Raw genomic sequence first — 15,266 nt, 5'->3', positions numbered from 1 at the left:
CCTCAGAGTTTTATTCCTGCAAATATTTTTGTGAGACTTTTTTTACTAGTACCAATTTTTCTTTTCCTCTCTATTAAACTATTTGGAAGGCCAAAGGCCCCTTAAATCAAAGCTTCTCTCTAGTTGGTTGTGCTTAATAGTATCAACACCAATAACTTATTGCCGCTTAGGATACCTTTGAAGGGTCTATCTCCGGATGTATGTGTGCTTTGTTTTAACTGCTCAGAAACTGCTCCGCATATTTTCATGCATTGTGACTTCACCTGGAGGGAATGGAACAAGTCATTTATTTATTTTGGAGAATGTTGGGATCGTCCAAAGACAGTGGAGGAGTTTTGGCAATTTATTTTGTTGGTTTTGGTAGGAAAAAGGTAAAGAGTAATTCTAGAAGTGGAGAAGAATTGAAATAATATTTCTTATTATTGTAAGATTAGGTACAATCTAAATGTCTTATAGACTACAAGGATAATCTAAAAGGAAAGAATAATAAAGGAAAGAATAGAAAAAAAAAAAGGAAGGAATGACAATTGCTAACAAGTCTCCTAGAATATCTCCTAAGAATATATCCTAGAATATCTCCTAAGATTATTTACATAATTACAGAAATTTCTCCTATAATCAAGGAGAGTAGATTTACATAATTACAGAACTTTCTCCTACAATCAAGGAGAGTTGACTAGATAAATTTTGAAACTTTCCAACACTCCCCCTCAAGCTGGTTTGAAGATGCCTTCAATAGCCAGCTTGCCAATCCAATTTTCAAATTGCTTCTTTGGTAGTCCTTTTGTAAGTATATCTGCTACTTGTTCAGTAGTAGAGATATAGGGTAAACAAATCAGTCCACCGTCCATCTTCTCATTTATAAAACATGTACCTTCCATCTTCTCCTTTATAAAGCATGTTTCGTTCTATCATGAAGCAATGGATTGTGAGTAATGGCTATGGCAGATTTGTTATCGCAATAGTCTCATAGGTAGCGGATTAGTGACTTTCAATTCTTCCAATAATTTTTTAATCCACCGCACTTCACAAACTCCATGAGCAACTGCTCTAAATTCTGCCTCTGCACTACACCTAGCTACCACATTTTGTTTTTTGCTTCACCATGTAACCAAATTTCCACCAACAAAGGCACAATAACCAAAAGTTGATCTTCGATCGGTTATACTCCCAGCCCAATCTGCTTCAGCGTATACCTCAACTTGTAGACGTCTATGGTCTTCAAAAATTAGACCATTTCCTGGAGTTCCCTTTAAATATCTGAGGATTCTATAAACTACATCAAAGTGGTCAAGCCCTGGTGAGTGCATGAATTGGCTTACCATACTGACAGCAAAGTCTATGTCAGGACATGTATGTGATAGATAAACTAGCCTTCCAACCAATCTTTGGTATTGGTCTCTATTGGTTACTTCCTCAGGCTTGGCAGGTTGTAGTTTAAGATTAGTCTCTATAGGTGTCTCAGTTGCTTTACACCCTAGTAAACCTGTTTCTCCAAGCAAGTCAAGCACATATTTTCTTTGTGAAACAAAAATACCTTTTCTGGACCTTGCAAATTCCATACCGAGAAAATACTTCAAGTCACCCAAGTCTTTAATCTCAAATTCATTAGCAAGCATCTATTTTAATTTCTCAAGTTCCTTGCTGTCATTACCTCTCAAAATGATATCATCAACATACACAATTAGAATAGCAATCTTCCCTTCACTTGAGTGCTATAGAACATATGGTGATCAGCTTGACCTTGGCTGTAACCATGACCCTTTACAGCCTTCCCAAAGCGTTCAAACCAAGCTCTCGGAGATTGCTTGAGCCCATACAATGATTTTTACAATTTACACACCTTATCTCTACCAAGACTACCTTCAAAACGTGGTGGTAATTGCATAAACACTTCATCCTCTAGATCTCCATTTAAAAAGGCATACTTTACATCCAAGTTTCCAACTAGTGCAAGGGGCAGTTAGAATCTACAGCTAAGGAGAGTAACACTTGGATTGAGTTTATCTTGGCCACTACAGCAACAGTTTCTTGATAGTCAATTCCGTATGTTTGTGTAAACCCTTTTGCAATGAGTCTATACCATCGTCTCCCTTGCATTTAACTGTAAACACCCACTTGCAACCAACAGTTTTCTTTTCCTTTGGCAAATCAACAATTTCCCAAGTACTGTTGTTCCGTAGTGCATTCATCTCTTCAAGAACTGCTAACTTCTAATCCGAATGATCCATAGCTTCCTGAATGGTCCTAGGAACAAATAGGTGAGAAATATTAGATGTAAATGCCTTATGATTATGAGAGAAAAAAAGTTTATGGTATGATAAATATTTGGCAATGGGGTGTGTGGTACAGGTTCTAACTCCTTTCCTAATGGCTATAGGTACATCAAGGTCAGTAGATTGATCAACTGGAAGTGCAGTAGAAGGATTACATGGGATTTCCAAATGACCAGTTTTTGGAGGTGATGATTGATTCTGCTCAGAAATTGTGGGATGATCCTTAGTATTAGAATGATACCTGCCTCTAGTATAAACACAAAGCTCAGAAGAGGGATTATTCTGTACCAATTCTCCCCCCATTTGTGATTCAATTATGCTTTGTACAGGCAGATTGGGATTTCCCTTTTTTTCACTATTTAAAATTTCAGTTCTTTGAATGTTTTGTAGAGGGATGTCAATGTCAAGGAAAACATTAGGCATTGGTATAGAAGATTGCCAAAACTGATCTTCACTACTCTCTTTCGCCCCCAGAAGATAAGTTTGGTTAAAGTAAGACTCATTTTCAACAAAAACGACATCCATACTAATGTGAATTTTTTTCGCTTTTAGATTCAAACATTTATACCCTCTCTTATTGGGAGCATATCCAAGAAACACATATTTTTCAGCCCTAGGATTAAGTTTAGATCTAAGGTGAGCTGGAATATGAACAAAAACAATGCATCCAAATACTTTTAGAGGTAGATAAAAAATTATCCTATTATCAAGAAAGGATTTTTTTAGGCATGCCAAAGGAGTGATATACTGCAGCACACAGGTAGGCATTCTATTAATAAGGTAACAAGCAATTAGAATAGCATCCTCCCACAAATATTCTGGAATATGCATTGAAAACGTTATAGCCCATGCAACCTCAAGTAAATGACAATTTTTTCTTTCAGCGATGCCACTTCATTGTGGGGTGTCACGACAAGTGGATTGATGTTGAATCCCTCTTTCTTTCAAGAAATTTCCCAAAACTTGGTTGAAATATTCTGTACCATTATCCGTACAAAATATGCTTATTTTTGTGTGAAATTGGTTTTCGATCATACTATAAAAATTCTGGAATAATATTTCAACTTCAGATTTTCCATTCATCAAATTATACCCAACAAATCCGAGTATGATCATCTATAAAAGTCACAAACCATTTTTTTTCGGATAAGGTAGTAATCTTAGAGGGACCCCAAACATCACTATGAATCAAATAAAAAGGTTTTGATGCACAGTAGCCTTTTGAAATATAAGGAACTCGATGATTTTTTGATAAATGACACACGTCACAATGAAGAGAAGTACAATTCAAACTTCTAAACATATTAGGCAACAAATATTTTAAATAAGAAAAACTAGGATGCCCTCGTCTAAGATGCCAAAGCATTAATTGATCACGCACAGGGATTGAACTAGTACTACCACTCAAGCCCTGAGCTTGTTTACTGTTGAATAGGTTATCATCAAAATAATAAAGGCCATAGATCAAGCTGGCACTACCAGTCATCGCCCCCGAGTTATGGTTTTTGAAATTCACAGTGAGAATCAAAGACAGTTAGAATCATGGGATAATCTATTAACAAACAGAAGATTGCAAGTAAGTTTAGGAACATGAAGGACAGATTTTAATTCTATTTTCCCGAAAATTCTAATTGACCCTGCTCCTGCAATGGATGAAAGACTCCGATCTGTAATCCTAACCTTTTTATTACCCGGACAAGGATAATAAGATTGAAACAATTGAGATATACTAGTCATATGGTTGGATGCACCTGAATCAATAATCCATGGTGCAAAGGCTAAAGAGCTGGAATAGGCACTCGAAATATTACTAGTTTGGGCCAAGGAACCAATAGAAGTACCGGATATCAGTTTGGATTTCAGCAGTTGAAGAAGCTGATCCATCTGCTCTGAACTTAGAATATTGGTCTAGGCTTCATTTGCTCTAGGAATCACTTGGTTGTTTCCAGGTCCAGGTTTGCTGCTCTTCCAATTTGCTGGTTTTCCATGTAGTTTCCAGCAGGTTTCTCGGGTATGGCGTGGCTTATTACAATAGTCACACCATACTCAAGATTTTTTATTGGGATATGACCGTTGTACAGAGGCATTAGCAGCAGCCAAAACAGTCGGATTAGCAGCAACCAAAGCCGAGTTCTCAACTGTTCCATCAGCCCCTTGTTGGGTCTTGCCAATTTTTTGCTGGAATTCATAAATCTGGGAATAATTTCCAAGGTCAGAATACATCTGACCATGGTCTTAAATTTCCACGAAACTGTCAAAATTTCCGTCGAAATTTCCAATTTCCATCACCTTCGAAATCGAAACGGCAGTCGATTTCTATCTTCCATAATTTTTGTCGAAATCTCAACGAATCTTCCGAAATTTATCGAAACCTTGAAATTTTAGCAAAATTTGTCGAAATTTATCGAAACCTCGAGAGTGAAGTGAAATTTTTCTTTTAATTTATTTTATTTATTTTATTGAAACAAAAGGTTATCACAAGTGCTTTTGAAATTATATGAAAAAAATAAACTTACAGTAATATTTTATTTAACCATTCATGTCTAAATTATCAATATTTATAAAATAAATAATATTTAAATGATTTATGAATTTCATTTGCATTAATTGAATATGTTTAATGTACATTATCTTACAAACATGTTTGATACACGTACTATTTTACAACTTTTCCACCTCATATAAAACATAGATGTATTTAATTTGTAATTTATTAGTCTTAAAACTTATATTTTTATGTTTGTTAACCATTTCTAAAGTTTTACAAAGAATTCCATGTTTTACTACTAGTTTCCGTTATTTTTTCAAATCAAAATCAAAATCGACATCGAAATCGAAATTTCCGTCAAAATTTCCGTACTTTTGGAGCTTCAAAATTTGAGTCGAAATCGAAATTTAAGACCTTGCATCTGACTAACATTATCCCAGAGTTCTTTTGCAGTAGGATAGCACATGTAATTAGCACTAATATCTTCATCCATTGCATTCACAAGCCAAGCCATAATCATGGAAATTTCAGCATCCCATATAGTATATGATGGGTCTGCTCTGTCAGGGGCCTTGGTTTCACCAGTAAGGCACCCAATCTTACCTCTGCCATGGATATACATTCAAACTGACTAAGACCATCTCAAGAAGTTGGCTTCATTGAGACAGATATTTGTGATTTGGACTGAATGGGGTTCAGTATGGGCTACCTTAGTTTCAGTTTTGGTGTTGACCACAGGAGCAGGTCTGGCCATGGTGGAAGTTTCTGAAATTTCAGACATAATGGAGGCTGAACAGAGTTAAGGCTGTGAGGCCTAGGTTTTAGAGGCTATGACTGCTGAAAGGAAAAGAAAACCAGGCTCTGATACCATCTAGAAGTGGAGAAGAATTGAAATAATATTTCTTATTATTGTAAAATTAGGTACAATCTGAATGTCTTATAGACTACAAGGATAATCTAAAAGGAAAGAATAATAAGGGAAAGAATAGAAAAAAAGGAAGGAATGACAATTGCTAACAAATCTCCTAGAATATCTTCTAAGAATATATCCTAGAATATCTCCTAACACTATTTACATAATTACAGAAAATTCTCCTATAATCAAGGATAGTTGACTGGATAAATTTTGAAACTTTCTAACAGTTATGGAACTATGCTTTCTTCACAAATTTTTGGAGCCTGTGGATGGTATGAAATGCATGCATTTTCTCAGGGAATAAGCTGTCATTTCTGTTGGTCTGGGAGAAGATTTACTATTTGGCTTCTCTTTGGTGTGTGGGTAATGGAACTTCAAGGAGGTGTGCTTTTTGGATATTCAAAGCAATTAGAATTCCATGTTGACTTGTGAGAGCTTTCTGATTATTCTGGTCTGTTTTTTGCGCTTTTTGCTTTTTTCCTTTTTATTTTCTGGGGTAGCTCAGAGTGTGGAAAGGAGATGTCTTATTCTCCTGTTTGTACATTCCTAATCCATCAATGAATTTCTTTTGTTAAAAAAAAATTAAATAGAGAGGGAGACCTATCAATGTGATTGAGTTTTCCAGTAACAGAACACTTCTTAACAGTTTATGCAGATGATATTTGATGATAGTCATGGCATACAGCATCTAAAGCAGTTCTTGCAAATAAAGTTCGAAACTAAAGATTTGGGGCCATGGAAGCAACTCTTGGGGATTGAGGCCACCAGATCTAGTTTGGCAATTTTTCCATGATTCTGTAGCATACTCAGATAGGAACTATGTCTATCTGTTGGATGAAACAGGTTTGCTGAGATCCAAACCTATCCTTCTGAATCCAAACAGTAAATTGACGCCAGATGACAGTAAATTGTTGGCAGAACATAAATGATATAGATGACAACTAGACTACTACTACACTAACCAAGCCAAGTATTTTGTTTGCAACTAGTCTTGTTAGTCCATCCTTGTGTATTGTTAGAAATCTTACGATTTGATATCTGAATCTTACAATTCATATCAATTCCTCAACAAACCAATTCGAATCCTACTAGAGAATCAAAAAGCAACCGAACCATTGCCAATATAAGATTCGCCCCCTGAATCTGAAATCGATCAATTCGCATGATTATGAACCTGATAGATCCAGTCAGACCCAACTTATTAAAACCCCAAAAAATAGCATTTTTTATAGCTTCTTTTTTACAAGATTGCCTTCCATCCCTTCACTAAAGCTGGAAAAAAAAAAAGAGAAGAAAACAAAACTTCACCTGTTGCCTCACAAAATCATTCTTCACTCTTGGGGGAGTACAGTGTTTTTTTTCATTGAAAATAAAACACTAGCCCACTAAGGTTGTACTTACGTGTTGTGAAGATGCTAAGAATCAAAGGTTGGTTTTTAGTAATTTGCTCAACTACATTTTTTAATTAGAGAAAGCATATGCATAAAATATGGTTTTTTTGTTATTGATAAACACCAAAAGTTCCATTTTTTTAATCATTTTTCTCGATGCCTTCCCTTAACAACATAAAGTTTAAATCTTTTTACTAATTTTTCTCAACTTTTCCCTTACATTTGTATAGAGAAAACATACACATGAAATATGATTTGTTTATTGACAAAAAATGATTGTATTTTTTTTTATTTTGTTTGTCGCACATCCATCAATATGTGCACGTCATTTGGAATCAATTTTGAAAAGTTGTACTGATGATACGATTATTTTGAAAAATTGTATTGGCTATTACGATTTGATTCTCGATTCCTAAAATTGGAATTTCAATTCACAATTCAAATCTCAAATTGACAGCTATGAGTTCTTGCTACAACATTTTGGCCGGGTTGAGGTCTTTTGAATCAAGATCATGGACCATGGTCATACTCCTGTTCACAGATACACATGCATATTGGGTTGGGTCTCCTTTTGAGAGAAGATCCAGGGCAAGGTACTCTACTTTTAATGGTGAAAACTTAGTGCCTTTGACAAGAAGCAAACTGTAGGTGCAAGGACAAACAATGATTTGGCTAAAGAACATGTTAAAAGAAGTGGGGTTTCAAAATTATCAGCTTGTGTAATTTTTGTGATAATCAAGCTGCTATTTATGCTGCTTATTTTAGCTTACCACTTTATCTAAAAGCTTAGGTTGTAGGCTAACAGCGTATATCAAGCCATAGCACTGCGGCCACATCACTGCATGTGCAGCCCAATTGCATGTGGAGAGAGAAACAAACTATAAATAACAACTAGGAGGAAATAAGATAATTTTTAACAAACATAAAGTAAACTGTGGAAATAAAACTAGAACCCAGGACCTCCTCACAACTACTGCTCTGATACCATGTTAGATAGATTACCATTTTAATTTTTACCTAAAAGCTTAAGCTGTTAGGTTGTGGGCTAATAATCTATTAAGCCTTAATACTTCAAATACAACTTTTTCAGGAGGACAAAGCCCAATGAAGTTGATTGTCACTTTCTTTGAGAAATTTTTTTGTAGAAGCTTGATTACTTGGAAGTTGTAATATCACAATTTTTCATCAATAGGCTGATTTGTTCGCAAGTCTTTGGAGGTGGCCAATTTAACTTCATTTGTAATAAGCATGGTCTTAAATTTCCACGAAATTGTCGAAATTTCCGATTTCCATCACCCACGAAATCGAAATGGCAATCAATTTCCGTATTGCATAATTTCCGTCGAAATCTCAACGAATCAACCGAAATTTATCGAAATCTCGAAATTTTAGCGAAACTTGTCGAAATTTTTAACTATACACTGAAATTTCGTCAAAATTCAAATGAGAAATTTAAGAGTGAATTGAAATTTCTATCTTAATTTATTTTATTTATTTTATTGAAACAAAAGATTATTACAAGTTCTTTTGAAATTATATGAAAAAATAAACTTACGGTAACATTTTATTTAATCATTCATGTCTAAATTATCATTATTTGTATAATAAATAATATTAAAATGATTTATGAATTTCATTTGTATTAACTAAATATGTTTAATGTATATTATCTTACAAATATGTTTCATGCACGTACTATTTTACAACTTTTCCACCTCATACAAAACATAGATGTATTTAATTTATAATATATTAGTCCTAAAACTTATATTATTATGTTTGTTAACCATTTCTAAAGTTTCACAAAGAATTCCATGTTTCACTACTAATTTCCGTTATTTTTTCAAATCAAAATCGAAATTGACATCGAAATCGAAATTTCCGTTGAAATTTCCATACTTTTGGAGCTTTGAAATTTGAGTCGAAATCGAAATTTAAGACCTTGGTAATAAGTATATATGTGCTCCAGCTTAAGGAGGAAGTGTTACACTGGGTAACAGCATGCTAAGGGCATTGCTGACTATTTTATATATGTGAGATGTCATTATATGTGGAGGGAGGCCAGCTTAAGGAGGGAGTGTTACACTGGGTAACCACATGTTAAGGGCATTGCTGACTATTTTATATATGTGACATGTTATTATATATGGAGAATGACCCAATCATTAGTAGGTTCTCCAGTTCCCATAAAAAAGCTACTCTCAGGTCTCTTGTCTCTTCTTTCTCCAACAAAAGCTTTCATCAACATTTGCAAAAAATGTAAGCACATTAGCAAACCACCTGTTGTCACTAGATAAAAATAAAATAGTATCATTGACGAATTGTAAATAAGAAACAGCCGCATCCTCAATCAGAACCCACACTAATCCCTCCACCACACATATTTCCACACCACAACTAACAATCCAACCAAAAACAATCACCACAACAGTGAACAGAAAAGAAGAAAATGGATTGCCTTGTCAAACATGGCACTTGAAACCAAGATTTAGGCTTACTGTTGACCGTAACTCCAAAATGCAACCAAGGACAATGCATTCCCTGCCATACTAATGAAAAATCATTATGCATACTAATGAACTCATCTTTGTGGACTTGTTCTATAACTTTTCAATCAAAGTCTAGGGATCAGTCTGCAACTCCACATTAATGTATTTTTAATTAATAAAATTAAACAAGAGACAATTCCTCAGAAGTTACATAGGAGGTTCCATTGCATTAAAAACACAGTTTTCCACTACTTCGACATTGTGGAAGGAGTATGGCAGTCCCACCATGCAAACAGGCCATGAATGTCTTTGGTGCACGGATGCATAAACATTAGGTTGCTTAGCATATTATGACTCGACTCTTTTGCACAACAATTGGATGATAGCAGAATTTCTACCATTGCAACTTTGACAGAAAAAAATTGCATATTTAATGCCAATTTGACCTAATTCATAACTTGGAGAATAAAGTACATGTTTATTGCCTTGGTAACACAAATTTGGTTACTCAAACCATGCTGCCAATTGTGCTTATTTGGCTTTACATGACTATATATTCTTGATATTGTGAAATATATCTTTCAAATAACTGTTCAAAATTTCTGAAAAATACTGTGGAAGTGCACCAGAGCATTCTCTTATCTAGCATTTGGAAACTTGGAATTCAAATCTTGGATTTGGATTTATTTGGATTTGGACATAATACAATATAAAAATGTATTCAGTTTTGGAGTCTTGGACAAATCCATACAAATCCAAATCTAAGGCCTGAAACCCATATTCCTAAACACAACCTTAGGAGTTAAGATCAAATGTGTCCTTATATGGTCTCACAAACATCATGGTGCGATGTTATTTACACAGATATTTTAATTCAAATCATCTCACTTAAGGCCTCAGCACATTTACAACGATGCATCTGGTAGACTGCAGCTCCAACCCCACACCCTAGAAAGGGGCACATTGCTGCAGTGCAAGGCTAATAATTGTCCAGCATGACTGCCAAAAAATGTATTTAACCCTGACAAATCAATATGCTTAACAATCAATAATAATTTAAAAATAGATGAGTATAACAATAACATTTGTTCTGTAGAATGATCATGATTTAATTGAAGATAAACAGAGTGAACAGTGAAAGCAAATGCCAAAGCAAATGCACAAGAGCAACAGTTTTTTAAATACCAAAGGATTTACAAGCACCTTAGAGCATCCATTTACAAAGTTAGATATATGTACTAAAAAATCCAAAATTTTTCATCAACCACAGGTTAGCCCTATAAATTAAGCATATAGTATTTAGCATTATCATCACACCTGCTGAGTTTAGCAATTGTCCAACTTATGTGAGAAATCAGGAGAATGGAGAATATGGAACTGCAGTGACTGTCACAGAGTGTCACAATAACAATAGATATTTTCCCCCCAAATGCAATGGAAGCATGCCCATAAGGTGCATGATTTGTTCAAGTTATGGGTCCTTCTAGCCATAAACAAATAGCTGGTCTACCTTAAGTATAATTGTTTTTTGTCTACTTTGATTAGTTTAGGTCACATCTCAATCCAGGATTCTTCTGTGTGCCTTGCAAGCATGCGCACGTGTGTGTGTGTGTGTGTGTGTGTGTGTGTGTGTGTGTGTGTGAGAGAGAGAGAGAGAGAGATGTACAGCTGAGTGATGTGACAAGTGTTGTTGTTGTTATATGAACAGTTGCACACGATAGCAGGGTTATTAGCTTGGTCCTCAAACTGGGTTCCATTGATTGCAGATCCACTACAAGGTTCTCCACTAATGTTCCACAATGTCCCTGCTTGCACATCCCAATGCCGGAAAATAGCATTCAATGCTCTCACTGTTTCAAAAGTTAAAAATAAAATAAAATAAAAATAAGATAAAATAAGGACAAACAAATGCATTAGTTCTCGCAAGGGAAACAAATGAATCAAACAATAGACTGAAACAGGTACTAGGACATTATACAAACTTTGAATTGAGAGATCAGAACCTAATGATTGAATTGACACTGAAAGTTCACAAGCGTTCATGTAGATTAAATAGAAGTGATTTAATCATGAACATTAAGTAAAAGTCAGCAATAAGGATTAAGGATCAATATCATCACTACTGTTCAGATGCCTCCATGAAAAGCACACACAAACTAGTGGCCAATGAAAAAAAAAATACCGTTCAAATGAAAAAGGGAGACAGAATTACAAAGATCGGAGGATAAGACACCCTCCAAAAAGCAACTAAACAAACAATTACAATAGAGCACCACTCTACCCCCCCTCCCCCCCTTCTCTCTCTCTCTCTGTTTTGACCAATTAAGAAAAAATTGTATTGGCAAAGTATCAAGGGGAAGCCAACCCATGGTATGAAACATCAGCCACCCTGTAGAGTGCCACAACATCAAGGATTACATTATGATCATTAACACTTTGCACACTAAGCCAGCTGGAAACAGCAGCAATCCACTGATCTTTGCAAGTCTGAAGTGGAGTAGTAGTATCCTTGAAGCCTCTCTTATTCCTTTATAAGCACACCAAAAGATGGCAAGAGGGATGAGGTTCAAAGCCTTTCACTTCTCCTTGGTGGCTGTTTTGTTATCACAGTAGAGTTTGATAGGGAATTTCACCGTGATCTGTAGTTCTTCCAAAAGTTTCCATAACCACAGTCCTTCACATATCCCTTGTCCAATTGCCTTGAACTCAGCTTCAACACTACTTCGAGCCACTACATTCTCTTTTTTACTCCTCGAAGTCACCAAATTTCTCCATACAAAGACGCAATATCCGGTGGTAGACCTTCTATCTTCCACTGATCCTGCCCAATCAGAATCTGTGAAAACTTCCTTGCTTTCACACTTCTTGAAGAAGAGTCGTTTGCCCGGAGAACCCTAGAGATACCTCAAAATCTTATACACGGCCTCTAGGTTAGTCTTCTTTGGTGAATGCATGTGTTGGCTTACCACACTTACTGCAAATGCGATGTCGAGTCTGGTATGTGATAGATAGATTAGTTTACCAACCAATCTCGGATACCTCTCCTTTTAAACAAATATTCTGCAGTCTTCAACTTTCTTTACTGCTTCAATGGGGGTTTCACTAGGTTTGCATCCAAGCATACCAGTTTCGGTTAGGAGATCAAGGATATACTTTCGCTGAGAGACACTCATACCCTTTTTTTATCTAACAACTTCCATTCCCAAGAAGTACCGCATTTGTCCCAAGTCTTTAACTTCAAACTCGGCAACTTGGACTTTCTTCAATCTTTCCATTTCCAATGTATCATCTCCGGTTAGGATTATATCATCAACAAACACAATCAGATCTTTTTCTTCCCACTTTCAAACTATTGGAAAAACATAGTGTGATCTGATTGCCCTTGTCAATATCCTTGGTTCTTTATCACATTCGCAAATATGTCAAACTATGCTCTAGGTGATTGCTGGAGTCCATACAGGGACTTCTTGAATTTACATACTCAGTTTTCTTCACTATTCTTATAGAAACCTGGTGGTATTGTCATGTAGACTTCTTCTTCTAACTCGCCATTTAGAAATGCATGCTTAATGTCGAGTTGCTGAAGTGGCCAATCCAAGTTGGCTGCCAAGGATAGGAGAACCCAAACTGTATTCAATTTTACCACCGATAGAAACGTCTCCGTGTAGTCAATGCCATAGGTCTATGTAAACCCTTTTGCAACAAGACGGGCTTTATACTATTCAACTATCCCATCAGCTCTATATTTCACCGTGAAGACCCATTTGTAGCCTACTGGCTTCTTCCCTCTTGGCAAATTCATAACATCCCAAGTTCAATTCTTTTCCAGGGCCCGCATTTCCTCCATGACGACTTCCCTCCATTCAGGAATCTCCAAGGCTTCCTGGATATTCTTTGGAATTTTTATCCTGTCAAAGTTAGAGGTAAAAGCACAACACCCTGTAAACAGAGTTTTACAAGACATGAATTTTGAAATGGGATGGAGAGTACATAACCTAGTTTGTTTTCCAAAAGCAATGGGTAAATCGATGTCATCAGGTGCACACTTATCATAAGGAAGCTCATGGCCATTTGGATCAATTACCTGATCAGGATTAGGCGTGGACTTATGGTTTCTTGGAGCTATCACCGGTTCCAACTCTCTTGGTGCCTCAAGTATGAGATTCTCCCTATTCTTTGATTTTGGCTTCCTTGAGTAAACAAGTATCTCCTCGTTATTTTGTTTGTCTGCATCTCCCCCTGAGTTTAAGTGGTCCTTTGTACATGACAGATCAGGGAATGGTGTAATGACATTGGTGTTGACAAACTCAGTGTATGGCACAGATTCATCAACAAAGAAATCAAAGAACTGATCTTCACTCCAATTCTCCCCCCTGAAGAGAGGGCTTTTGGAAGTAAGGAGTGGTTTCAAAAAACGTGACATCAAGGCTAACGAACAATTTTTTTATGATGGGATCATAACATTTGTAGCCTTTCTGAGTAGGAGAGTAACCAATAAAAACGCACTTAATGGCGTGATGCTCCAATTTATCCCTATTGTGAGCATGAACATGTACAAATGCGAAACACCCAAAAATTTTTAGGGAGAGATTGGAGTTGAGCCGAGAGTTGGGAAAAACATTCTTGGAATTTTTGGATAGGAGTGGCAAAAGAAAGAACCCGACTAGGCATTCTATGAATGAGATGTGTAGCTGTGAAAATGGCATCGCCCCAAAAATATTTTTTCATATTGGTAGTGAACATCAATGCCCGAGCTACTTCAAGAACATGCCTATTTTTGCGTTCGGCAACCCCATTTTGTTGAGGGGTAACCACACAAGAACTTTGATGGATAATTCCATTTTCTTGAAGATAATTTCCCAAGATATAATTGAAATATTCTGAACAATTATCAGTATGCAAGATTTGAATGTGAATTTGGAATTGTGTTTGAATCATGGAGTGGAAATTGATAAAAATAGAAGGGACTTCTATTTTATCTTTCAACAGGTAAACCCAACAAATACAAGTGTGATCATTAATAAAAGTAACAAACCATTTCGTGTGAGTGGAATTAAGAGAGCATGAGGCCCCCCATAAATCACTGTGAATCATAGTAAAAGGTCTGGATGGTTTGTACGTGGATTTTGGAAAGGAATTACGTTGGTATTTTGCAAGTTCACAAATCTCACACTGAAAATCAGAAGACGTCTTATTTGAACAAATGGAAGGAAATAAACGTCTCAAGTATTGAAAATTTGGATGACCCATCCTAGAATGCCATAACAAAATTTCACTAGAGCAGTTTGACATTATTCACTCATATTCACCTCCTCAAAGTAGTAGAGTCCCTCACACCCCTTAGCACTGCAAATCGTCTTCCCCAATGATAGGTCCTAGAAAACACAGTGAGAGGAAACGAATTTAGAAGAGCAATTGGAATCTTTTGTCAACTAGCTAATGGATAACAAATTGCAAGACAGCCTAAGGACGTGTAGAACAGATTCTAGAATTATAGAGTCAGAGATTCGAATACTCCCTTTGCCTGCAACAGATAAGAGTGATCCATCTGCAATTTTAACTTTCAAATTTTCAGCACAAGGTGAATAGGATGAGAACAGATGATAGGAATCGGTCATATGATCAAAGGCACCAGAATCAATTATCCAAGGTGATTTGTAATGTGAGATGGTATTTAAGGCTATCAAAAAATTACCTCGGTGGGCT

The 15,266-nt window shown here is 36.0% G+C and overlaps 1 protein-coding gene across 2 annotated transcripts in view; it reads right to left on the bottom strand.

The window, feature by feature from the left end:
* LOC131144860 (probable LRR receptor-like serine/threonine-protein kinase At1g56130) overlaps positions 1 to 15,266 on the bottom strand; it is a 78,020-nt gene that overhangs the window by 54,943 nt on the left and 7,811 nt on the right. For both annotated transcript variants that reach the window (XM_058093772.1, XM_058093771.1), the window contains exon 2: positions 11,227 to 11,410. In XM_058093772.1, the coding sequence (XP_057949755.1) occupies positions 11,227 to 11,410 (184 nt within the window). The remainder of the gene's footprint in view (positions 1 to 11,226; positions 11,411 to 15,266) is intronic.

Source organism: Malania oleifera, chromosome 12 (assembly GCF_029873635.1).
Source record: "Malania oleifera isolate guangnan ecotype guangnan chromosome 12, ASM2987363v1, whole genome shotgun sequence".
Lineage (NCBI taxonomy): Eukaryota > Viridiplantae > Streptophyta > Magnoliopsida > Santalales > Ximeniaceae > Malania > Malania oleifera.
This window is presented reverse-complemented; position numbering and strand designations above follow the sequence as displayed.